We start from the raw sequence: 25,955 nt of genomic DNA, 5'->3' as shown, positions 1-25,955 counted from the left end.
CAGATTTGGCTAGGTAAGGTAATCTCTGCAGGTGAACAATTTACCACATTGATACAACTTTTAAAGTATTTTCAAATATGTCAAATATTTTCCATGAGAGAGAATTTGAACAGCTTTTTAGTTTTCGGAGGAAAAGGGTGTTATTTTCCAAAATGTACTGACGACTAAAACAAACGTGTTACAGGTGATATGTGATGATGATGGCTGTGTACACACTACTATACCTTTAAAGCACATTCTTCCCCTCAAAGAATTCTGGGCACTGTAGTTTACCCCTCACAGAGTTACAGTTCCCAGCAGCCCTTAACAAACTACAGCAGGCATGTCCAACAGGTAGATCGTGATCTACTGGTAGATCACTGGACGTCTGTGGTAGATCACTGGCTCCCCCCAAAGAAGCTCAGCAACTTTGGCTCCCCTAAAAAAGCTCTACATGTTTGCCTTGAATCCCCCAAAACGGGGCTTTCCTTCCTAAAAAAAGCTCAATCTCAACCTGAACCCCCCAAAAGGTGGTAGATCACTGCGTTTTTTTAACTCTGTGAGTAGATCGCGGTCTCTTGGAAGTTGGCAACCCCTGTCCTATAACATTAAAAGATTATATCCTATAGCATTAAAAGGAATAAAAATCCCAAATTTGTCTATTTATTCAAGGTACTACCAATAAACACTCCTCCAGGGAAATGAAAGAGATGTTTATTATTCCCTGTTGCAGGGAATCACATGTATAATGGTATGTTTTGGGACTTCAGGTGGGCTTAGATGTCCTTCAGGTGACCTTTGGGATTCATGACTTTCGTCTATATCCACTGAGGAGGATTCCTCTTGAATTACAATATTTTCTACATCGCTTTCCTCCATCACTAAGCATGTTTCCTCTCGAATGACCAGATCCAGCAGAGAACCACACTTCGAACAAGTAGTTAGACTCTCGGTTTTTACCGCACTTCCTGGGGTAATCACCATTACAGTTTCTATTTCACGTGTCTCTATTGCGGGGGACTTGACGCAAAATATCTCAATCCCAACAAATGCTGCACTCAGCAGCTGGAAACCCGCAGCGATATAGCCTAGGTAAATAGAAGGTCCTATATGCTGCTCGCTGGGAATTGGAGGCAATTCAAATTCATCTGGGAAGTTGATTTCCCCATTTTGCAAGACAGCAGACATGTTCCATATCACAGAAATCAGGACAAGTATCCCTGCAAATAAGTTCAGGAAAGCTCCAATCCTAAAAAAGGTTAACACAAAATCCTTATGTTTTCTGGGCTCAAAAACATTGTACAAGGCAAATGATATTAACACTAGGGCCGCTGAATTCATAATGGAAGCTAATGCCATTAAATCCTGAGCAATAAAAATTTCCCTTGGGAGGCTTGGATATTTCTCATGGAGCACTTCACAATGCCAAAAAGAGTTGCCATCGTTAGAAGGGTCTCTCCAAAAACAGACAGCCCAGATTCCAATCCAGACGTTTCCAGAGGCGATTCCATCGATGTTTTCTACACGCCACACTCTCCAGTTCACACCGGCTGTTGTTGCAATGCACACCATCCAGCCCAAAATCCCCATCAAGAACGCACATAACTGGAGGCGAGAAACTAAGCTCAGCCACCTCACCAACAGAGAGCCTTCTCTCAACCGCAGGCGGGGTTTGGAGAGAAGACTCAGGGAGACATTGGGAGGCATCCCGGAAACAAAAGAGAAGACAACATGCAATGAGAAAGGGAATAACAAGCATGTCTAGTCATTGAAGGACATCCTCCCTCCTGCATTCTTCCTTCCATGGTCAGAAAGAAGCAGCAAAAGAAAGAGTTCCCCTGCTCCCTCCCACCCCCTGGTTAGGTATAGACATCTGATCCAGAGAAGCCGACACACATACTTCCTTCCAACACACTGCTACTGATTTAATATACTGTTGCATCGTTCCTGTGAAAATGGTCATAACCTCAGCAACCTGTTGTGGATGGGAATCTGCTCATCATTTTGCTGTTTTGCTATCTGCTACTGCAGCTATCCCTTTCCACAGAGCATAAACACACCTGATGGCATGTTTAATCCATAAACTTACGTGAAATGCGTTCTTCAGCTAGAGTCTAGTGTACCAGGAATAGATCAGCATTTGCTAGGTGCTCCTGAGCCTCAAGTAGACTGAGCTGCTGGCCACTGAGCTGACGTTCACCTGAGCAGCCGGCCACAGCAGCAACTGCTCTGCAGTTAGGTCAGTTAGGCCAGTTAGAATTCTTAGGTCAGTTAGGCCAGTTTGAATCTTGACAACAATACAAATCATAACTCCAGGTACTGGTCATTTGGACCATCTGGAAAGTGGAAAATGGGAGGGAACTCAGTTCCCTTCTTTCCTAATGCAGAGTGTCTTTTCCAGGACACTCTGCAGTTAAAACACGTTCTTCCTGAAGTCAGATTCAGAGCAGTTCCAATAGTAAAAATGGTGATAGGTGTATCTCAGTACAGATTTGTTTGATGGTCCTGAATGCATTTCATAAAGGATCGCCATTTACAAGAGAGGCTAATAGAATTAGGCCTTGAACAATAAGAATTTCCTTGGCAAAATTATTGAAGACTCCTTACAAACCTATCATTCTTCTTCTCCATCACATCTTGTTCGGACATTATAGTAAGGGAGAAGATCTTTGCTCTTTTCCTTTGCACTGCGACCACATGAAATTTTGTGCCATGGGACCCCATCACTCACACCAATACAGGCAACACCATTTTCAGAACCAAGGTGTCCATGATTTAAAATCGTTTTCTAAGATACTTCAATCAAAATATTTGTGTTGCTTTCTTTCTGTTCCTTTCTGTGTTGATGCTCCGAATGTGAGCTGCTTAGCTGCATGCAGTTTCCACTGCAGTGTGTGTGTGTGTGTGTGTGTGTGTGTGTGTGTGTGTGTGTGTGATTAACATTCGGCAAAGCAATGGGCCTAAATTAGGGGCCCCCAAACTAAGGCCCGGGGGGGGCGGATGTGGCCCAATCGCCTTCTAAATCTGGCCCGCAGACGGTCCGGGAATCAGCATGTTTTTACATGAGTAGAATGTGTCCTTTTATTTAAAATGCATCTCTGGGTTATTTGTGGGGCTTAGTAATTCGTTCATCTTTTTTTTAAGAATATAGTCTGGCCCCCCACAAGGTCTGAGGGACAGTGGACTGGCCCCCTGCTGAAAAAGTTTGCTGACCCCTGGCCTAAATCCAACTATTCCGCCTGAAATAACTTTGGGATCCAGCTTTGAAAAATGGAAAGTAGATATAAAATTCAGAGGAATTAAAAGCTGTTGTCTTTTTGACTATTTTAAACATCTTAGAACATACATAAATGCTAATGTTTGAAAGAAGGCAGAAAATGGAGCATTGGAGCCATCCATTCATCTCAGGAGTTGTGACCATTGATAAGGTGAAGCACTCTCACATCCACATGGCAATCTGCAGTGCTTTTTCCATTGCTCATATACGCAACTCCAGTTCTCTATTTGCATGACATCATCCACACCCAAATGCTCTCCCATTCTGTTTCCCCCACTTAATCAGGATACACCATCTCCATTGAAAACTCGGCTCAATGACAGCCATCCAATAGAAAAGTGCTAACCGTCTTCATGCAGATACAGTTCTGTGCAGGGGTCTTCCAGAGTGTGGGGATGTTTTTTTTTTTAAAGAGATTTTTATTAATTTTTCAAACAAGAAATACACAAACAAGACATATAATATAACACTGTCCCTTCATTTTCCCTCCACCCACCGGTCCACTTCTGCCACCAGTAGGGCCCGTGTGCTTTAGGAAACAAAGGGGTCCAATTGTGAGTTGAGTTCTGCTTCCCCCCTCCCTCCTCCCTCCATATCCCCCCCCTGCCACTGAGAGAACAGGGAGGAAGGAGTTATGGGGATCTGCATCCCCCAACTCTTTCATAATCATATTAATAAACCTAGAAAAAAAGAGAAAGAAAGAAAGGAAAGAAGGGGGAAAAAAAACAAAAAGAAAAAGAAAATTGGGAAGAGTTCAAACTTCCCAGTTCTTATTATTTTGACATCTTAATTGCGACTCCCTCGGTTGTCTTCCTCATGGTTTTCCTTGCAAATTCTAATTACTTGTGGCGAATTTTCCAACTCAGCTTCAAATCTTAATCTTATAATATTAACTCAATCCTCCTCCTTTTTCATGCTGCCCTCCCACAGGTCCCCTCCTGCCACAAGAGGTGCCTGCAGGGTACAGCACTTCCAAGGTTCCATTTCCTCCTCACCCCTCTGGGCACCCCCTGCCACTGAGTGCCTCAGAGTAAGGAGAGGGGGGCAGGCAGCTTTCTGCCTAAACACCTCACTTAACCTGCAATAATTTACAGTAACTTAAAACTTCTTTCCAAGCCATTCTTATACTCCCTTAAGGAAACATAACACTTTTTTCCCTTTCTTTTTTACATTCCATCTCCTCTCCCTAAGTCTTTTTTCCCCCAATTGGTTCAGCATTTCCATTGTCATGCCAAGATTTCGAAGACCGTCTTTCAGAAACCAAAACAATACCTTTTAACTAAAGTTTTTACCCCACACCCATTCTTTCCCAAGTCCATCTCCAGGCCTTTGCCCCCCCCTGCCCCTGTCCTTCCCATCCCTCAAACACCCCACTCCACATTTTAACCCCTCCAGGATCTTCAAATCCATTAAACTTTAAGTCCCTTAGTCTCTCATCTTCTTGTTCTGGTTGTTTTTCTTCCTTTTGGAAGTCATATTTTGCTTCATCCCAAACAAAATTGTCACAGTCCAAGTCCTCTTCCGATTGTTTCTCCTCACACACAATCTCAGAATCAGCAGTCTCCAAATTTAAATTTAAATTATCCTCTAAGTCCTGGACTTGGACTTCAATCTCAACTGGTGGTAAGTTGGGATGATGCCATTCCTTGTAGAAATCTTCCCATGACAGCAAGTAGTTCAGTACAGTCTCCTGGAAGGCTCGAGACAGCTTTGTTTTCATACCTCTCGTAACCGCAGATAAACAGGGGGTAGGGAACAATGGGTACTGGAAAATTCCTCTCTCAGACGATCGACTCCATTTTGGCTGTTCTTTTTCTTGATTCTTAACTCAGTCCCAAATCCATTCTTACTTCCAATTTAAATAGTTCTTTCACTTTTACCAACAATTTTTCCTGTTCACAGCAATACAATCAATCCACCCGGTCTTTTGACAGTTTGACAGCTTTTGACAGCTGTCAAAACACTCTTCCCCTTAATGCCGCTGTACCTCAAGGGGTGCCGGACTCGGGGGCTGAGATGGTTCCAAAAAGTCTTTTTTCCCTCTCGGGACCACAGTTTCAAATTCTTTCGTTATTCAGCTTTGGATTTTTTTTTCCAAACGCCTCCCAGTTTCCCATTAGGAAGAGACCGGCTTCCGTTTCTTTAAGTCTCTCCTATTTTCCAATCAGCAAATTTAGGATCCCGATCAAAGTTCCACTTACTTCTTTAGGAATCTTTAGTATCAAATCGGAAGAATCCGCCGCTTGCCGGGTCAGGACTCGGAGCTTCGCTTCCCAGAGGTAAGATGTGGCCCAAAATGGCTCCCGCGGTTCAACCCCACCGGCTCACGATCGCTCTATTGAGCTCTTGGGCGGCGGGGGATCCGCCAAATGGAGCAGCCGCTGGACGCCTAAGTCATCGGAACTCTCGATCCGATGCTTTTACGGGGAGTCCGCTCGCTCTGCGGACTTCCCCCCCCTCCGAGAAGCCAGGGACCTCGGCACGCGAAGTCCCTGCGTCCTTCTCACCGCCGCGACGAACCGGAAGAGCCCAGAGTGTGGGGATGTTTTCAGGGGCTGTTTGCTTTTCCCTGCTTCCTGTTTCATCTTCACCTGAGGAGATCTTGGCCATTCCTCCTTCTCCAGGTCTAGTTCACTGGGAAAATAAGAGAGAGGAGGTTTCATGCAAGTCAAGATGTGCAATGGATCTTCAGGGCATTTGGAAGGAAGAAAAGGTTCAGGAACAAGCGATGCAGCAGCCCCCAAAGCGTAAAAACACATTTGAACATATCGCTCATGAGATTCCCCCCCCTTATGGATAAGATAAACCCTCCCCATAGGTTTTATCTCACAATGGTTTTATCTTACTTGTAGATTTTTTTAATTTTAAACATGAATTTTAACATTGTATTAATCTGCATTTTAATTGAATTGTTTCTTTTATGCTTGCGTTTACTGCCTTATACAGTACCAGACCATTTTTGAGAAATTGCTACAGGTGCCAGTCCACCCACTGGCTACCAATGAGGACATAGCAAAACACAATAACAATATGCTTTTAAAAGAATAGGTTTGAATGCCAGCTCACTCATTCCATGCACATTTGTGAAAGGGGGGTGGGGTGGGGTGGAAACAGTGAATTCATCACCAGGGGGCTTCCAAGTCCTGGGAGTTCACTGCTTGCATTTATTTACTATTTTAAGATGCCTTCTTGCTTCAACTCTGGGTTTTTTGTGTTTTTATCTTTTATAGAGGACAAAAACACAAAATAAAAAAATGACTAACTCGCGGGGTCACAATTTCACCAAAAATCTGACGTTATCCAATTCACTCAAAAATGGTGTCAAACAGTTGCAAATTCTCCCCTGCAAGGTTTGGTGGTGCAAAAGGCATGTTTTATCATAGGGGGGGGGGAATCATCCCTCAGTGCCTTAACCCGTGGAAAAACATATTTTTGAAAAAGGGGCTCATGCAGATCCTTTTAAAAAAAGAATAAAATTAAGCATTCAACCTGATTTGCTTGCACAAAATTTACATGGAGGTTAGATAATGCCAATATTTAGCATTCATCCTGATTTGCTTCTGGGTTCTGCCATCAGTAATTTACCTTACACTTTTTGGTGCATTGCCTTGTCACTGCCCTAACCGCAAATAAGTCCTTTAAAAAAGTGGATTTGTTGCACCAGAGTGCTTTAATTCTGCTTAAATGGACAAACTGACATTAGCAATCAGAATAAGTGTTGCAAGATCTGAACTGTTACATAAAAACAAAATACCTTGAATGAGCTCACTGCCTTTTCTTGTGAATTAAATTGCATGCAGGGAGCGGCCTTCACACCCCACAGCCGGGCGATGTTCCTCTGGCCTCATGAGGACCCTCTTTCTAGGGCTGGTGAGTCTGGGCCTCGCCCCCTAGGCCAGGTGGAAAGGGCCTTGCAGGGAGCAGCCTTCATGCCCCACAGCCGGGCGATGTTCCTCTGGCCTCATGAGGACCCTCTTTCTAGAGCTGGTGCGTCTGGGCCTCGCCCCCTAGGAAGAGCTGAGCTGTGAATGCATTTCCTCTGTTCACAAAAAAGCGCTCAACAACTTTATGCCAAACCCCAATCAAAATTTGAGCTGAACCCCTAAAAAGGGGGGCATTTTCCCTCCCTAAAAAAAGGTCAACAAGTTTGAGCTGAACTCATAAAAAAATGGGGTAGATCACTAGCAGATTTTAAACTTGAAAGTAGATCGCAGTCTCTCTGGAGTTGGCCACCCCTGAACTACAGTGTCCAAAATTCTTTGAGGGCAAGAACGTGCGTTGAATGTGCTTTAAAGGCACACTGCTTAAAAACTATGTTATTATGCAGCGTATAAATTACTAAAATAGCAAATAAATGTGGAATGGGAAAAGTGATTGGAGAAAGGGATTTAACATCCTTCCCTCCACTTCTTCCCCAATAAAATTAGCAGTCCTCCCCAGCTGCTTTGAAGTGAAGAAAAAAATTGGTTTTGCCCTCAGCGGAAACAAAACTTTATTATAATATAATACCATTCTTCAGGAAATCAACCCTGAGTGCTCACTAGAAGGACAGATCGTGAAGCTAAGGCTCCAATACTTTGGCCACCTCATGAGAAGAGAAGACTCCCTGGAAAAGACCCTGATGTTGGGAAAGACTGAGGGCACTAGGAGAAGGGGACGACAGAGGGCGAGATGGTTGGACAGTGTTCTCGAAGCTACCAACATGAGTTTGACCAAACTGCGGGAGGCAGTGCAAGACAGGAGTGCCTGGCATGCTATGGTCCATGGGGTCCATGGGGTCACGAAGAGTCGGACACAACTAAACGACTAAACAACAACAACAACTCTAGAGAGGGATGTGAAAAACAGCAATGACCATTGGTTTAAATGTAAATATCTAATTATTGCTCAGTGCTATTATACCCATGGGAAGATCAGAAAGAAGTTGAATTTAGGGATGGTCAATCACTCTACTGAAAGAGCTTCAAGTGATCTTACCAAAGACTCAAAAAGGAATGTAGAAATAGGAAATAGGACTTATTTAAAGATGTCAACATCTATTTCAGGAAGCTGTTTGGGGCACTATGAGTGCAATGAGTAAAATTTAAGAAGGTTGAAGTGAAATTATCCCCCCACCCCGGCAATGATGAATTTAATTTTATTATCTTGTGTGATTTAGCTTGTTTAATATAAATCTTAAAATGCTCCACAATAAACCTTACACACCAAGGACCCCTATTTTTTATTAAATCCTCGTAAATGTCAAAATCAAGTTACCAGATTAATATCATGCGATGACTTGAAATTAGATAAAATACATGGTTGCTCAGTGTCAGCTCATTACTTGAAACAGAATACATATTCATATGTAAAATAGTAAAACAAATAGTAAGAATTGCCCAGTCCTCCTGCCATAAACTATTTAGCTTTAATTTAAGTATTTGTTAAGTATTGTGGTGAAGGAAGATTTGTTTTCTTAAAAACTGTTGTTTCTTTCCAGTGAAAGTTGCAGTCACCCTCTAGCGTTGTTTGCGAGAATAGCTTCTAATAAAACTCAGGTACTTCTGAGAGTCCACAACTGTGGGAATCCACATTTGTATCTTAACTTCCCCTCCAGGCCTTTATATGGATTGAGACTGCATTAAAGAGAATTAACTACATAGCTCTCTGAGGAGATTTTTTTGTTTGTTTTGGGGGTGGGGTGAGTCTGTATGCCTGAGTTCCTTTTAATTCCTGGATGTTGTTGTTTCTGTCCATAGAGCAGAATGACCACGGTTTCTATACCACAACAGATGGAGACAGGGTTCATTTCCAAGCAGGCCGGTCCACCTATGTCTGTGAATGTAGGACTATGATTCAGAGGGATTCCAGAATATGGGTGTATGGGAGATATGGCAGAATACATATGATGATCATGAGGAAAGAGTGGCATTTCAACAGGCTATCTTAGGCTTATGAACCTGAAAAGGTAAAGGTAAAGGGACCCCTGACCATTAGGTCCAGTCGTGACCGACTCTGGGGTTGCGCGCTCATCTCGCATTATTGGCCGAGGTAGCCGGTGTATAGCTTCCAGTTCATGTGGCCAGCATGACAAAGCTGCTTCTGGCAAACCAGAGCAGCACATGGAAACGCCGTTTACCTTCCCGCTGTAGCGGTTCCTATTTATCTACTTGCATTTTGACGTGCTTTCGAACTGCTAGGTTGGCAGGAGCTGGGACCAAGCGACGGGAGCTCACCCCATCACAGGGATTCGAACCACCGACCTTCTGATCAGCAAGCCCTAGGCTCAGTGGTTTAACCACAGTGCCACCTGGGTCCCATGAACCTGAAAATGCTTACCTAATAACAGAATTCTTCTAGCCTGCATCTTACATGAGGAGTCAATTGTGTAGAAATGTATGACGTCATGAGAAAGGGCTGTGGTCTTACGCTAAGACCACAGCGTGGGAAAGTACAGATGTAAGGGTGGTGGGCTTCCCTTGAAGGCCATCAAGATAAGGCCCTGGACAGCTGCCCAGGCATCACTAATGCAGGAGGTTAGCACAGGAGTAATGAGCCATCACATTTGGCCACCGGCCAGTCCTTTGAAGTCACCAGCCGACATTGCAGTCAACAACCAGGAGAGTGGAAATATTTTGGTGACTTCCTCTTGAGACATCAGAAGTAAATAAACTCAGCAGTGCCCCCTGCTTAGTTGGAGATCCCAATGCCAGCCATAGACTGGAGGAGTGAGAGGGTGTGCTGCTGCTCTGGAGGAACTTTGGAGGTTTTTTTTTAATGCTTTGCTCTTGCAGTCTTGTTTGACTGCAAGTATCAAGTTGGTGTCTCTTTTATTGCCTACCTGAATAATAATAATAAGCCCCTTAACAAGACAACAGGCCTCTCTTGTCCACTAAGAGCCTGTGGAGACACAATGCTCACCTGTATTGGTGCAGAAGCTACCAGCAGAAAACTTGTGACTTTGGACATTTCAAAGGACCAGATAGCACCTCTAATATAAGGAATGGGGTGTGTGTGGAGAAAGCAGTTGGAGAGATGGCATGCTTAGCAGCACCCCGTTTGCTGAGTGGAGAGGAAAATCTACTGAAGATGAACATGGCAAAGAACATCTTCCATAGAGGAACATTGTGAGGGTCTTATACTACTCAGGTGGATATTTGACACCCACATTTATTACACATATCTTAACATCCTCCTGCTTCTGCATATCAGCTTCTGAGTCCCATTGGAGGATCAAGAAGAGGCAAAGTTCTGCTGTGATTTGGATCTCAATGAGGGAGTTCTGGTTGCAGAGCATCAGAAAGGACTGAGTTGCATCTGGCTCTCTTTACTGATTAAAATCTGCAAAGATAAAAACCATACAAATACCAGCAATGCAGACAGAATGGTGGAGGTCACTTCATATTGTTCAATGAGAGAAACAATGGCTTGCTTTGCCCACTTTTGCCGATGGCCCTGCCCTACAATGGCATGTGGCCCCCAGAATGTTGCCCAGAAAAGAATGTGGCCCATCCCTGAACTAAACTATACTTTCTATTCCCAAAGATATTTCCCAAGAAGGGTTCCAGATAGCTAAATGCATAGAAGTTCAAAGCAGAGAACACAGAGGCTCCTATACCACCTCTTCCCCAATGGGGTCACTGTAATGTCTGTGTAGGGCTACACTGGCATCTAGGCAGGTCAGGAGAGCCTTTTGACTCTGTGGATGGTGCTTTTCTCACCTGCTATGCTGAATGTCTTTTGAGCATTGTTGATGTGCTACTGGAAAATGTATGAAGAGGAGAGTTGGTACTGACACAAGAGCAGCATAGTGGCCACCATCTTACGAGGACTATATGTGAGGGGATGACGCTGCGGTCTAAACCACTGAGCCTCTTGGGCTTGCTGATCGGAAGGTCAGCGGTTCAATCCCTGTGATGGGGTGAGCTCCTGTTGCTCTGTCCCAGCTCCTACCAACCTAGCAGTTTGAGAGTATGCCAGTGTGAGTAGATAAATAGGTACCGCTGTAGTGGGAAGGTAAACAGTGTTTCCGTGTGCTCTGGCTTCCATCATGGTGCTTCGTTGTGCCAGAAGCAGTTTAGTCATGATGGCCACATGACCCGGAAAGCTGTCGGTGGACAAACGCCGGCTCCCTCAGCCTGAAGCAAGATGAGCACCGCTCCCCATAGTCGCCTTTAACTGGACTTAACTGTCCAGGGGTCCTTTACCTTTAATAGGACTATAGGATCAGACTACATTTTCCTTGTATTTTACACTGTGTTTGTGATTAAATTTTCCCTACACAGGAATTTCCATGGTGGAATAATGTTCTTCTTAGACTCCGTTTAACTTATTCTCGCATAGACCAGGTGAAGGAATAATTCTGAAAGAATAATTAAATGTGCTGCTATACATAAATCACACAGTAGACATTTACAGGTCATAAAAGGGGGGGATCAGCCTGTATGTAAATTTTCATCCAGGCTGACAGCTCATTAGAGAATGTTGCTTTTACAGCTCAGCACAGATAAAACTGATTGCCCCTTTAATTTGAATACAGGGAAATGAAAGGGTTTGTGGAAGGAAGGAGGATATAGGTCAAGTGCATCAGGAAGATGCCAAGCTGTCTGCCCCAGCAACTGCATAATATTTGCCACTCTTTGAAAGAGCATAACAAAATTTTTAACTACTTTCGTGGAAAATTATTATAGTCCCAACAGAGGAATCTTTCAATTAAATCCCAATAACTCTCTTTGCTACAAATTAGAAACGCTGTAAAATGTTAATAAGAAATCTTATTCCACTTACATGGCTATATCCAAAATTTTGCATCAATGCCAGATTTATATGACCCGTAGTGTAATTACACTAAGTGAGTGGTGCTTTGAATGCCCTGTAGATAAGGCTTTACCCTTGGTCAATGGAGAAAGCAGCTTGAGCATACTGAGCTCTCAGCTCAAAAGAACAATGTTCTGCAATTCAAGCCATCCAGTGGATGTGGATAGGGCACATTAGCTTCCTTGTCCAATGGTACCCAAGGATGTGTTGCATTCAACCATCTTTAAATTCCAACTGTTCAGCAGGCTGAAGGCAAACATATAGGACTGGGAGAGGCACACCCACTGTTTCATCTTTTACAACTATAGAACTATGTACCACCCTTCACCTGCAGATCACAGGGTGGTTTACAGTATAAAACAGAAATTACATAACACAATAACAAAAACCCTGCCCAGTCCCATAAAAATATGTTTCTGATTGCACTCCAAAATGGAGGAGGAAACATAAACTCCCCAAGGAAGATGTAAGAGCTATCATGTAGAAACCAGAGCACTTCGTCCCTTTTCAGCCCGTCTACTTTCACTGGGGAGTGTATGTAAAACCTCTGGAGCTCTCCTCCATTCCAAACGCAAGGTGTGTAGAACAAGACATGGGGTGGAGAAACATCTGACCCACAGGCTTAATTAGGCTCATCAGACTCCCCGTTTGGTCCACAAGTCCATTTGGCCAAGCCATACCCAAAACAGGTGGGTTGTAGCTAAAGTTGTAGCTGGCACAGTAAGGGGTTGGCAGGCATTAATCAACCGATTGGTGGTACCCGCTAGGCCCTGTGCTTAGTACCCTAGTGGCTATTGCACAGATCCCTGCATGATGCTATGAAGCCGCAACAGTCAGCTGATTGTCAAGGCTTCAAAGTGCTGCTGGACAAAAATGGGTCACGTGATTGGAAGGTGGCCTATCACGCTCACTTGAAACCTTGAAAACTATTTAAAAGCAGCAACACAATATCAAGAAAAATGTATGAATGTGGCGCCAGGAAGTTATCAGGGTTTGCTGGCCACATCAACAAAAAAGGCCTTTTTGACAGTCATCACCCACCTGACAGCAGACAACACTATCAATGGCAAAAAGTATTATGAAAAGATGCCTTGTTGTGCAATCTCAACAATATCTGCTCAGAAGTAAGTCCCGTTGAATTCATCCCCAGGTAAGTGTGGTTAGGATTGCAACCATGAACTATGAAGTATTTTTTGGCCTTACTTAGTAACAGCTCCATTGCGGCTGGTTTCTCCATTGCTTTGCAAACAGTGAGAATGATATAAAGAGTGCCTGCTGTAGGAAAACACATCTGCTCCAAACACTCTAGGAATCGCTGCAGAAAGGAACTCACCCCGTACCACAAAGCTCAGATGGGATGCACCATATGTCCTAGTTATTCACTCAAATTGCAACAAGAAAGATAATGCCAGCATGAAATATTTTCATGTCCCTTTAATGCTAATTAACACATCTGTCTTTAAACTGTGCCCAGGGATTGCCTCACATTCTCTGCTTTCAGATGCAGCTTTCAGTAATTAAAATGGTAATCAGAATGAAAGCCTTTATTGTTTCCAGTGAGTGACTTTGCCCTACAAGTTCTATGCTGTTCTGAGGCTTTGATCTGCTCATATGTTCTGCCCCTGGACACTGACCTCAGACTTAATGTGATGAAGTTACTGTGAAAACCTTGATGTGTTCTTTGTGGGAACTTAAAAAGCAGTTATTTCATGGCATAACAGGGGGAAATCTAGATACTAATTCTGGGCACATATCTGCGTCTTCAAACCACGTATGCACTCATCTACAAACCTAAGAAATTACACTGAATAGTTCTATGAATTTCCTCTTGTTGCACATCCATTGTAACCTCCTGCTTAGATACATGGGAGAGCTGAGATGTTTTCAGCTTAAGTTAAGGTTACCAGATTTTTTTTTCAAAGAATCCGGGGACACTTTTTTTTTTTGAAAAGAGAAAAAAAAGTTTTTTTTTAAAAAAAGTAATATCTTCTCTTCTGTGGTTTCCTCTGTCGTGTGGCCTTCCTCTGGGCCCTGGCCTGCTCTCTTGGAGCACTAGCCGCCATGGAGTAGGCTCGGGTTGGGCCTGGGCTTGGCCACATGTCCTTGCCCTCCCAGTGCTCTCCTACCTCTCTTCTTCAGCAGTGGCAGTGGCACGGCGAGGTCGGGGCTCCCCCCCTTTTGCTCCTTCCTCTTTCTCTCTCCCTTCTCCTTCTCCTCTTCTCCTTCTGCCTGCATCAGCTCTGGGGTTTTTACTAACCCCGGAGCGTTGCTGGGCGGGTGGCTGGGCGCTCTCACTCCCGGCTTGATTTGGGTTGCGTGGGGGGGGGGGGGGAGAGGGAAGCAGTTCCTCCAGTTGACACGCCAGGCATCCCCAATTCCCTCTTGGCAGTGGCAGTCTCAGCAGCCCGGAGCCAGCCTGGTAGCACAGTTGGCTCTGGCTGGCTTCAGGAGCTGCTCGCTGCCATGGCACCCACCATTTTGCCTTGCCGGAAGTCCCCATATGATGTGTCTTGTGCCATTGAACCAATCGCGCAACATTCATCCCCTACTAATAAATCTACAACACTTAAAATATAAATCCAGGGACATTAAATGAAATCCAGGGACATTCTGGGGATGGATTTTGTCCGGGGACAGATCTGTAAATACGGGGACTGTCCCCGGAAAACGGGGGTGTCTGGTAACCATAGCTTAAGTCCGAATCTAAAAAAAATCTACCCAGGTCAATAACTTTTCAGCTAACATTCAAAGATTGATTTCTTCCTTGGTTTTCTAATCTTTTTCTTGGGATCATTTATTTGTCCTTTATGCTTAAAATGTGGAATCACTGAAAAGGATGATGTTTAAATGTGTGATATGCCACTAGGGTGTCATTGACTGGCTAGATGCTGAGGAGTGCTGGGAGGCACCAGCTCAGGGCTGGCTCTACGGCCAGGCTGGGTGGCACAGGGCACCATGGAGCCGGCCCATCAGGGGGGGGGCGCCACGCAGCCGTGCCTGCCCGCCCGCCGGCCGCTCCGCCGTGCAGCAAGCCCGCTCGCCCGCCCGTTGCGCAGCAGCGCCCTCGGCGACTGCGCTGTGTGCTGAGCCCGCCCGCCTGCCCGCCGCGCTGGAAAACGGGGTGGCAGGGGCGGCGGAGGGATCCGTCGCATCACAGCGCCAGGGCGCCAAAGGTGCTTAAGACGGCCCTGCACCAGCTGAGCAGCCCCCAAGGGAAGAAGGCTTAGAGCCAGGGGACTGGTGGTGGTGGGATGATGATGATGAGTGGGTACCACATCTTGCCTTTTTGGCTGGAGCTTCCTCATCCCTGATATAAATGGCACCTAGTGAGCAGCAGCATCCATCATTTCTATCTTAAACTGTTTTGTTTTTTTAAACCCAAACCAGAAAATGATCCAACCTACCTGATAATTGGAGTATATTTATTTCCTTCCCCATAGTATTTAATTTTGTGTTCTCTAATTTAGAGATTTATTGAGGACGGTCACATTTGGGTGGGTATCATACCCACATCATTCCTGTCTTATTGAGACACCCCCCACCTGTTTCTAAAGAAGGCTGTTCTAGTTAATAACATTATATGTTTTTTTTATTAAAAAAACATTAACAAATGTAAGATAATGGTTTGTAAGTTGCTTTAGAGGGGGTTGTTGCCTTGAAAAAACAGCATAAAAATATCAACGTAGGTAAATAAAGTAAGACAACAGATCCACGTATCCCTCTTTGGATCTCTCGAGGGGTATGAAGTCTTAAGCTTGTATTTGTGTGCTGGAAACCTGTCTCCAAAGCTACAGGGGTTGTTCCACATTCATTTCCCAGTTGTGTCTCCGAGCTGCATACATTTACCTTTGAGGCATGGGGATGGGGTTACAGAATCCACAGGAGTCTTCTCTTTTCTAAACAGTCCTGTTTGAAGTAGACTACTGGTCCAGTGCTCCCAAGAGGGAAAATGTTGCAAACTTAACAACTTGCGCTCAGAGTAAAGAGGAAAATATAAAGTGACGGAAAAACTGCTTTGACTTTGATCACTGCCTGTCACGCAAAGTCCACACACACATCCCAAAGCAAGGGTGAGAGGGGAAACAATGATGTCAGCTGACTTTCTTTCTCATCTAGCATGATCAAAAGATGCATTTCTTATTTTAGCTTTTTTCCAGATGACGGGTAAAAAGGAGATAATATTCAGTTATTTGACTTTTCTAAATTTTGTCTGCCACTGAATGTGTTCTTTTAACTAAAATACAATTTATCCCCCTCCCCATGGCAATACTTTTCCCCCCATTATTTTTTTTTAAACATTGCATGCATTGGGGGGAAGTTACTGAATTTGAAAATTTAAGTTACATTTTCTCTATGGTTACATTCTCTATTTTTAGGTACCAGACAAAACGTTCCTTTTGACCCTGATTTTCTGCCTGTCACTTAGAGGGCATTGGGCATACTGGTGGCCTATTTTAGTGGGGTGGGTTGTGTTAGACCTGCAGTTTGTAAACATGTTGTATATATGATACGGAGACTGCAATCTCCCAATGACACCTACCCTTTGGAATTCCCCTTCCCCCAAGAATACTAAACACCTACTGAATACCTTGTTCATTCAACAGGCCATTTAAGTTGAAAACTCCCAATCTGCACATCTGCATTGGAATTGTTTTTAATATTTTTTTACTGTGTTATCACTTGCTGCCTTGGGCTCCTTTGGAGGGAAGGATGGGATATTCACATGATTGAATAATAAATTCAATGTAAGTACTTTTTTTAAAAAAGGGACGCGGGTGGCGCTGTGGGTTAAACCACAGAGCCTAGGGCTTGCCAATCAGAAGGTCGGTGGTTCGAATCCCTGTGACAGGGTGAGCTCCTGTTGCTCAGTCCCTGCTCCTGCCAACCTAGCAGTTCGAAAGCATGTCAAAGTGCAAGTAGATAAATAGGTACCGCTCTGACGGGAAGGTAAATGGCGTTTCCGTGTGCTGCTCTGGTTCGCCAGAAGCAGCTTTGTCATGCTCATAGCTGCCAAGTTCGGATCGTAAAGATCCGGGATCGGCAGCGCGCGCATGACCGGAAGTTGCGTGACGCAACTTCCGGTGGCGCTTCGCCCTTCTATGGGCACCAGAAAATGGCGGCGCCAGCGCCGGAAGTCGCTTCCGCGCATAACCGGAAACACGTAAAAGCGACTTCCGACGCCGGCGCCGGCATTTTCTGATGCCCATAGAAGGGCAAACCGCAACCGGAAGTCGCGTCATGCAACTTCCGGTCATGCGCGGAAGCGACTTCCGGCGCCGGCGCCGCCATTTTCTGGTGCCCATAGAAGGGCAAAGCGGCACCAGAAAAATGGCCGCCGGGAAGAAGCAAATTAAAGGGACAATGCCGGGATTTTCTGCCAAACGGGAGACCGCCGGGAAATGGTAAGAAAAAAGGGGTTTTCCCGGCGGATACGGGATACTTGGCAGCTATGGTCATGCTGGCCACATGACCTGGAAGCTGTATGCCAGCTCCCTTGGCCAATAACGCAAGATGAGCGCCGCAACCCCAGAGTCGGTCACGACTGGATCTAATGGTCCCTTTACCTTTACCTTTACTTTTTTAAAAAAAGACAACAGAGGATGACATTTTGTAGATTCACAGTTACAGTAATTTGTTTTCCTTGCTGTAGTACATCTGTCTGCCAAGCAGGGTGATCCAATAGTCCTACTCTGTTAGGCAGCCATGACTCCAGAGCTGACACCAGTTTAACATAGCCACCATCAGTAATCTTGTAACAAAATATAGCAACAGTGACATCCCTGGTAACTCTGTCACCATTCAGCAATCAACATGTTACTGCATAACCATCCAAAATAGCAGCACATGGAAGTCACCAACAAATGCATGGCATTGGCCAAGCTGGCTCCATGATGTCACCCGATGCAATGTATAGCGCATCACCTAAACTTGTAGCCCAAGAAAGAGACCCTTTTGCATGTGCTTCTTAATGCTGTAGGTTGACGGAGAACCCATAGGCTTCCCAAGGGAAGGGTCTGAGTTTTCCTATGGAAACTGTGCTTCCATGATGTAAAAGGTAAAGGTAAAGGGTCCCCTGACCATTAGGTCCAGTCGTGACTGGCTCTGGGGTTGCGGCGCTCATCTCGCGTTATTGGCCGAGAGAGCCGGCGTACAGCTTCCAGGTCATGTGGCTAGCATGACAAAGCTGCTTCTGGCAAACCAGAGCAGCACACGGAAACGCTGTTTACCTTCCCATTTGGAGCGGTACCTATTTATCTACTTGCACTTTGACGTGCTTTCAAACTGCTAGGTTGGCAGGAGCTGGGACCGAACAATGGGAGCTCACCCTGTCGCGGGGATTCAAACTGCCGACCTTCTGATCGGCAAGCCCTAGGCGCCACCTGCGTCCCTTTCCATGATGTAGCACACTGTTATAAGAATTTTAAGGTCTTATATATAAAAAATAGATGTTCATAGATGTACCAAGCAAACACATACAAATATGTAAACTACATATGAATAGGGTGTGAGCCTGTGACCTGGATTCAGGAACTGAATAACTGAACTGAATAACAAAAGAGTGGCCAGGATGCCCAGGTAATCCAATGAAGCAACCTAGGAGACAAGAGAGAAGACTCCCTGGAAAAGACCCTGATATTGGGAAAGATGGAGGGCACAAGGAGAAGGGGGCGACAGAGGATGAGATGGTTGGACAGTGTTCTCGAAGCTATGAACATGAGTCTGACCAAGCTGTGGGAGGCAGTGGAAGATAGGAGTGCCTGGCGTGCTATGATCCATGGGGTCACGAAGAGTCGGACACGACTAAACGACTAAACAACAACAACAGGAGACAAGAGGAAAAAACAAGGGACTCAGATTTCTGTTGTAGTCCCCCCCCCCTCCTGTGATGTATGTACTGTATGATGTATTGGGGGAGGTGGTCCTGGGATACACCCCTTCTGTGATGTATGTATGATGTTTCTGGGAGTGGTCTGGAGTTTGAGGGTGGGCAATTTAAAAAGTCTATATAAGGGCAGGCACACCTTTGTTCTGGGTCTCCCCCCCCCCTGTGTGTGGAGGGGAGCACCCTGTTGCAACAGCTTTAGTAAATATCAGGCTTACTAGCTTCTTTGCTTCTCAATATTCTCTGGTTGGTCTCTGTCATTTTCTCCTACCAATAGAGAACCTACAAAAGGACTCTATATGGGCTCTTGGGTACCCCATAAGGGAAAAGGAATAGTTTCCCCCCCATAACACACACCATTTCCATAATGTAGCACACAACATTTTGCTACTTATGAGTGGCTAAAGAGCTTTTTGCAAAGGAGAGGGGTGTAGGGGGCAGGTGACTCCCCACACCATTCCACTCATTGGACAATATCAGACTCAGTTATCAACTCAACAGACTATTTTATAGCACCATCTGTTTATCACAGCAGATGAAAGGCATAAATAGTATATAGCTAAATTGATAAGACATTTACTGCCATCTTCTGGCAGATGTACAGTATATAAAAAATAAAGCAAGCATACTCAGTGGATATGATAAACTCCTGCCCAGAAACTTGTCCCCACTGTGGAAGGACGTGTGAATCCAGAACTGGCCTCCACAGTCACTCCACAGTCACTGTGAAGACTGTGTTCATGGAAGACAATCTTACTTGGCTATGAGTGATCGCCAAAGAAGAAGATGACTTACCGTATTTCCCATACAAGCATTGAGTGCTGTCATCACAAAAGAAACAAGATTGCTGGAGCAGGTTAGCCATTATAGGGATATTCCTGCCGCATCATAAGAATGTATTGTCACAGATATGAGGTAACAGAGTATCAGTGAACAGCAGAAATTAATAAATGGTAGGATTCTGATTATTTGTTGTAAGAAGGGAAAATACCGTGTTTCCCCTTTTAAAATACGTAGTCAGAAAGTAAGCCATGGCAGCATTTTTTAGCATTAGTGAAACATAAGACACCCCCAAAAAATAAGGCATACCTCCATGCCGTGTAGAACGAGACCGTCGAGCGCCCCAGCCAGCCAGCGGGACCCAGCCAGCCAGAGGGGCCTGGAACCGGCTGCTGCTGCAGCAGCGAGCGCCTGGAGCGCCCGCAGCCTGGCCTCTCTTTTTTTTGCCTGCCTGAGGCAGCCTGCCGCCCCGCCACCGGAACTGGCGGCTGCAGAGCAGAGCGCTCCGCAGCGCCAGGCAGAGCGCAGCGGCTTGGCCTCTTTTTTTTCCTTTTTTGCCTGCCGCCCCGCCACCGAAACCGGCAGCTGCAGAGCGGAGCGCTCCGCAGCGCCGAGCGCTCGGAACGCCCTGCCGCACCAGGCGGAGCGCAGCGGCCTGGCCTCTTTAATTATTATTTTTTGCCGGCCGCCCCACCACCGGAACCGGCGGCTGCAGAGCGGAGCGCTCCGCAGCGCCGAGCGCTCGGAACGCCCTGCAGCGCCAGGCGGAGCACAGCGGCCTGGCCTCTTTAATTTTTTTTTTGCCGGCCGCCCCGCCACCGGAACCGGCGGCTGCAGAGCGGAGCGCTCCGCAGCGCCGAGCGCTCGAAACGCCCTGCAGCGCCGGGCGGAGCGCAGCGGTCTGGCCTCTTTTCCCCCCTTTTTTGCCTGCCGCCCCGCCACCGGAAACGGCAGCTGCACAGCAGAGCGCTCCGCAGCGCCGATCGCTCGGAGCACCCTGCAGCGCTGGAGGGAGCGGAGCGGCCTGGCCTCTTCTTCTTCCTTTTTTTTGCCTGCCACCTCGCCACCGGAACCGGCAGCTGCAGAGCGGAGCGCCCAGCAGCACCAGGCGGAGCACTGAGCCAGCAGCCTGCTGCCTTGGTGCTTGGAACCGGCTGCTGCAGCAGCACCGCACAGAGCGCCCAGCAGCATCCCGAGCCAGCTGCCTGGCCCCTCCGAGGAGGCCTTAAGGTACAAGACATCCCCTGAAAATAAGACACCGTGGGTTTTTTTGAGTAAAAATAAGAATAAGACGGTGTCTTAAAAAGGGGGAAACACGGTACAGCAGAGGAATTCCTGGTCTAACCTATGCAAAAAGACCTGGATGAGCTGCGACCCACCCACCTACCGTTAAGAAACAATAGAGGGCCATCAAGAGCCATTGGCAATGCAAGAAAACTCTCCTTCCTTCCCTGCCCTGAGGTGTGAACAGAGACAGGAGATTTGGAAGGCTGCTAGGGTAATGGGGTATGATGTCATTGGAAGGGTTTGGGGCCTCTGGCTTGCAATAGCTGAAAAAAAAGGACAGAATGATCTTGGTTGGCTGGTTGAAGGCTGGCTGGGAAAGATGCCCCAGAAAGTCAGGTGCTGCACTGCTGTGGGGAACAAGCCCCTCTTGAGATGAGCATGCTGTAAGATCTGGACTCCCTCTATGTCAGGGGGCAGCAACCTTTTTCAGCTGTGGGCCGGTCCACCATCCCTCAGACCATGTGGTGGGCTGGACTATATTTGGGGGTGGGGAATGAATGAATTCCTATGCCCCACAAATAACCCAGAGATGCATTTTAAATAAAAGGACACATTCTACTCTTTACATGACAGGCAGGCCCCACAAATAACCCAGAGGGGCATTTTAAATAAAAGGACACATTCTACTCATGTAAAAACACCAGGCAGGCCCCACAAATAACCCAGAGATGCATTTTAAATAAAAGCACACATTCAACTCATGTAAAAACACCAGGCAGTCCCCACAAATAACCCAGAAATGCATTTTAAATAAAAGGACACATTCTACTCATGTAAAAACATGCAGATTCCCAGACTGTCCGAGGGCCGGATTGAGAAGGCGATTGGGCCGGATCCGGCCCCCAGGCCTTAGGTTGCCTACACCTGCTCTATGTGTAGACTAAAGGTGGAAATATGTTTTTCATTTCTTTTCTTTCTTTTTTACTTTATAAAGGTGTAAATATGTGTAATTAAACCATATTTCTAAAGGCACGGCAGTCTCCACTGTGTCCGAATTCTCACAGGAACACAGACCCTCGGTAAGCATCTGGAACCTCCCTGGAATCTTTCCATAGCTTGTTAGAGATTGGGGGTGGCTTCCAACTTTTGTAACCATAAGAAGCACTTGCACTAGTCTTACACCGAGTCAGAGCATTGTGTATACTGTATTTTCCCCCTTTTCTGTCTTATTTCTGGGCCATCAGAAGTCTGTTTTCTATAAGTTCCTTAATGTGAATGTCCCGAAAGTGTCTTGTACATGGTATGTGCCTAAGTGGATTGCTCCCTAGGCCACATAAAGAATCAGAATGTAGACATCTCTGAATCTGCTAAACAAAAGATGCTTTGAAAGAAAGAGTTTGAGGCTAAAGGTTATCGTCTTGATAATATATATTTTTAAAATGCTTTATCCCATTTTCTCAGAGTGGCCATCCAGGTTACTAAAAACAAAAACGACAGGCCCTGACCCCAGGAGATAGTAAGCAATTGCCTGTACAAGTTTTTAATTACAAAAATAAGGAACAGAGAATAGAAAAGAAGAGCCCACCGGAGACATGTCACCAGGGTAGTGACAATGCCCCTAGACTAGTAGGTGGACGAAGCAGAATGTCATCTGCAATGTGCAGGCTGTTGTTTCAAGTCCAGGGGAATGTCAGTCACTCAACAAAGCTAAAAACAGCCCTGCAGGGATGAACTCCCACCTCAACACAAACACATAATTAACAGCAGGTTCAAAACACAGGAACACACAAACACACACACGGCCACAAAGTTCCCTGAGGAACCTGGCTCAGGCTCTCTCTCTCTCTCTCTCTCTCTCTCTCTCTCTCTCTCTCTCTCTCTCTCACACACACACACACACACACACACAGAGAGAGAGAGAGAGAGAGAGAGAGAGAGAGAGAGAGAGAGAGAGAGAGTTTTACTGCCAGTGATGCATGAGAGGCCAAGCAGGCAGTTCCCAATCCCTTTGCCTTGAAAGAAAGAAAGAGAAAAAGAACAAAGAGTGGAAGCAAAAAATGGCCTCTGTAGTTCAAAGCATCCTGCAAATGCATGAACAAGAGGCCAGAAAACACAACACTGCATCTTCTTCCCTATTCTGCAAAAAGGGAAAAACGAAGAGGGGAATAGAAAGAGTTGTCTCAGTGGTCCAGACTCCTGAACAACCGGCAACCCAGTAAGCAAAAGGTTCTTCTTCTTTGGAGATCACTCATAGCCGAGTAAGATTGTCTTCCATAAACACAGTTTTAACAATGGGTCTGAGTGAATGGGAAACTTTTTTTTAATATAAAAAAACTACAACAACCCATCACTTCAACAATAAAAATCAAATGAAAAACAAATAAACAACCAATTGTTTTTAAATGTTTTTAATGTTGCATTTCATTGTTAGAACTCAGCCAGGGACTATAGGGTGAAAAGGGTGGAATAATAATAACAATAATTTACTAAGAGCAGCAGCAGAACTCAAAAGTCATGGGGCAGGGGGTCAGAAAAGGTGGCTGGGAAGGAAGGACCTAAATTCCTCTTTCTACTTCACTGCTCATTCAGGTCCATCCCCCTGCCCCCACAGCAGGAAGCTCTTTCTCTGCTTTCTCTCCTCTCTGCCAGGGTCCCTTAGGAATGAATCTGTTCTCATCCCTCTGCTATTTCCCCCTCTCTCTCCACACTGTCCCCGAGTGACCTCAGTGAATTTCATGGCTTACAAAACCACCTCTTCATGGTTCTGCAGGCCACCAGATTGTGCTCTACTTCTCAGCTTTCCCTTTCCTAATTATTATTATTATTATTATTATTATTTGAATTCATTAATCAATTTATCTTGTTCAGGGCAACCCAAAGCGATTTGCAACTGATATAGTAACTTCCCTATAACAACCTCACATATCTAACTTGCCTGTCTGGAGATTTTTTACTCGGATCACAAAAGCATCAAACTCAATGATCAAAGCTTCTCATTCTCCCTTCCTCTCCAGATCCATCCCTGTTACCACCCACCCTGTCAACCAGGCATGAAGCTTCTCTCTCCTGCTTCCCCTGAATATTCATTCCATCACCATTATGCAACTTCCCTTTATTCTTTGGCGATCACTTGTAGCCAAGTAAGATTGTCTTCCATGAACACAGTCTTAGAGGTGTGTCCTTAAGTGACTGTGGAGGCCAATTCTAGATCCACACGTCCTTCCACAGTGGGGACATAGGTTTCCGGGCAGGAGTTGATCATAGTGAGGGTTTGCCAAATGTTCCTTCCTCTTAGCTTGCTTTCTCCCTTTCGCCCTGAGTTTGTGTTTCTTTCTACGTTGACTTCCTCTATACAACATGGCGAAAATATGGCCCTTCCTTCCCTCTCCCATGCTCTAGTCATCTACCACCTGAGCAATTGTCACCATTTTCTTCCCCCTATTTCAGTCCCAAGGGGAAGAGCTGCAGTTTAGTAGTAGAGAATCTGTTTTGTATGCAGAAGGTCCCAGGTTCAATCCACAACATCTCTAGGTAGGGCTGGGACTGGGAGAGAGACTCCCTGCCTGAAATGCTGGAGAGACACTGTATTATCCACTAAGTTTGTCATTAGTATGAGCTTTCGTGTGCATGCACACTTCTTCAGATACCATGCATGCACACAAAAGCTCATACCAATGACAAACTTAGTTGGTCTCTAAGGTGCTACTGAAAGGATTTATTATTATTATTTTTGTTTCGACTACGGCAGACCAACACGGCTACCTATCTGTAACTGTATACTGTCAGTGTGCATAATACAGAGCTGAATGGAACAATGGCCTGATTAATCTACTGCTGCAACCCCCGCAATGCTAAAGCATCCATGACAGATGGCCGTTCAACCTCTGCTTAAAAACCTCCATCACCTTCCGAGGGAGTCCTTTTCACTGTGGAACAGCTCTTAATGTCAGGAAGTTCCTCCTGGTGTTTAGTCGGAATGTCTATGTTTTATGTCCTTAAGGGCTGCTCCCTATCATTTGATGGCCAGTACTAATGTGGTTGGACAGTGCTCTCGAAGCCACCAACATGAGTCTGACCAAACTGCGGGAGGCAGTGGAAGACAGGAGTGCCTGGCGTGCTATGGACCATAGCTGCCAAGTTTTCCCTTTTCTCGTGAGGAAGCCTATTCAGCATAAGGGAAAATCCCTTAAAAAAAGGGATAACTTGGCAGCTATGGCTATGGTCCATGGGGTCACGAAGAGTCGGACACGACTAAACGACTAAACAACAACTAATGTGGTGGGTTCCTGTGCCACTCCGTCTTCTTGTCTGCATTGTCTGCAAGACCTTCGGATACCCTTGTGCTAGTCTTGCTCGCGGGCTGCCCACTGCGAGAGCCGGACGCTGGTCTAGAGACTGAGGCTTCACTGGCCTGATCCCGCAGACGCTGCTTACGTTTTTGGACAGCTCCCCGTTTCCACCGGGCATTCTTGCCATGTATATCCAGAATTAACGCCAGCCTCCCGCTGCCTACGTGCGAACGATCCTCACTGATTATCTGGTGAAGCGATCTTTGCTCTCTGGCTTTTAACGGATTTCTAGCTGTTTTGGGTGTTCTATTCGCTTGGAGACTTGTGTGTGTAAAGCGAGGAATAAATGCTAATAAAGGCCACCATTTCTAAGCGGGAGCTCCGCTTGGAAGCGAGGGCCACCGATTTCGGTTGGGAACGAGGCATTTAACACCACCTCCTCGCCACCTCGTCTCAAACTGCAGCAGCGGCCCGGGGAAGAAAAGGCGATGCGCTAAACCTGAACGATCCGGCGACTCCGCAGGCGCCCGCCTCCAGTGTCGCGCTTGGCAACCACCGTGCGGCTTAAGACGCGAGAGACGCCGCCGTTGACTCATTGGCCGAGCCGCTCCCTTCGCCCGGAAAGCCCAGCCCCGCTTCTTCTGCCATCCCCCCCTCTCGTCCCCGGCGCTCAGCCTATCCGCGGCCGGCGAGCGTCCGACGGCGGCGCAGTCACGTCCCTCTG

At 45.9% G+C, this 25,955-nt stretch overlaps 1 protein-coding gene and 1 long non-coding RNA gene across 2 annotated transcripts; both read right to left on the bottom strand.

The window, feature by feature from the left end:
• Positions 1-676: 676 nt before the first annotated feature.
• Positions 677-5,866, bottom strand: LOC148686873 (uncharacterized). The gene is made up of 2 exons (XM_088661185.1): positions 5,654-5,866; positions 677-1,740 (listed from the first exon to the last, which is right to left on the bottom strand). Exons 1-2 carry the CDS (start codon positions 5,864-5,866, stop codon positions 697-699), a joined length of 1,257 nt encoding a protein of 418 aa, XP_088517311.1. The 3' UTR covers positions 677-696.
• Positions 5,867-10,387: 4,521 nt separating this feature from the next.
• Positions 10,388-25,928, bottom strand: LOC148686872 (uncharacterized). The gene is made up of 2 exons (XR_015948153.1): positions 25,377-25,928; positions 10,388-10,576 (listed from the first exon to the last, which is right to left on the bottom strand). It is a non-coding gene; the product is annotated as an uncharacterized LOC148686872 (long non-coding RNA).
• Between the last annotated feature and the right edge of the window lie 27 nt (positions 25,929-25,955).

This window comes from Zootoca vivipara, chromosome 2 (genome assembly GCF_965207765.1).
Source record: "Zootoca vivipara chromosome 2, rZooViv2.hap1.1, whole genome shotgun sequence".
NCBI classification, from domain to species: domain Eukaryota; kingdom Metazoa; phylum Chordata; class Lepidosauria; order Squamata; family Lacertidae; genus Zootoca; species Zootoca vivipara.
Note: the sequence above shows the minus strand (reverse complement) of the source record. Positions and strands in the feature narration are given on the sequence as shown.

Bases quoted from the DNA above. Each gene is read 5' to 3' on its own strand.
- LOC148686873 (XM_088661185.1), bottom strand. From the start codon at position 5,866: ATGGCCAAGATCTCCTCAGGTGAAGATGAAACAGGAAGCAGGGAAAAG. The intron at 1,741-5,653 runs TGACTTAGGCGT...TTCAATGACTAG, and splicing joins CATCGGATCGAGAGTTCCGA to ACATGCTTGTTATTCCCTTT.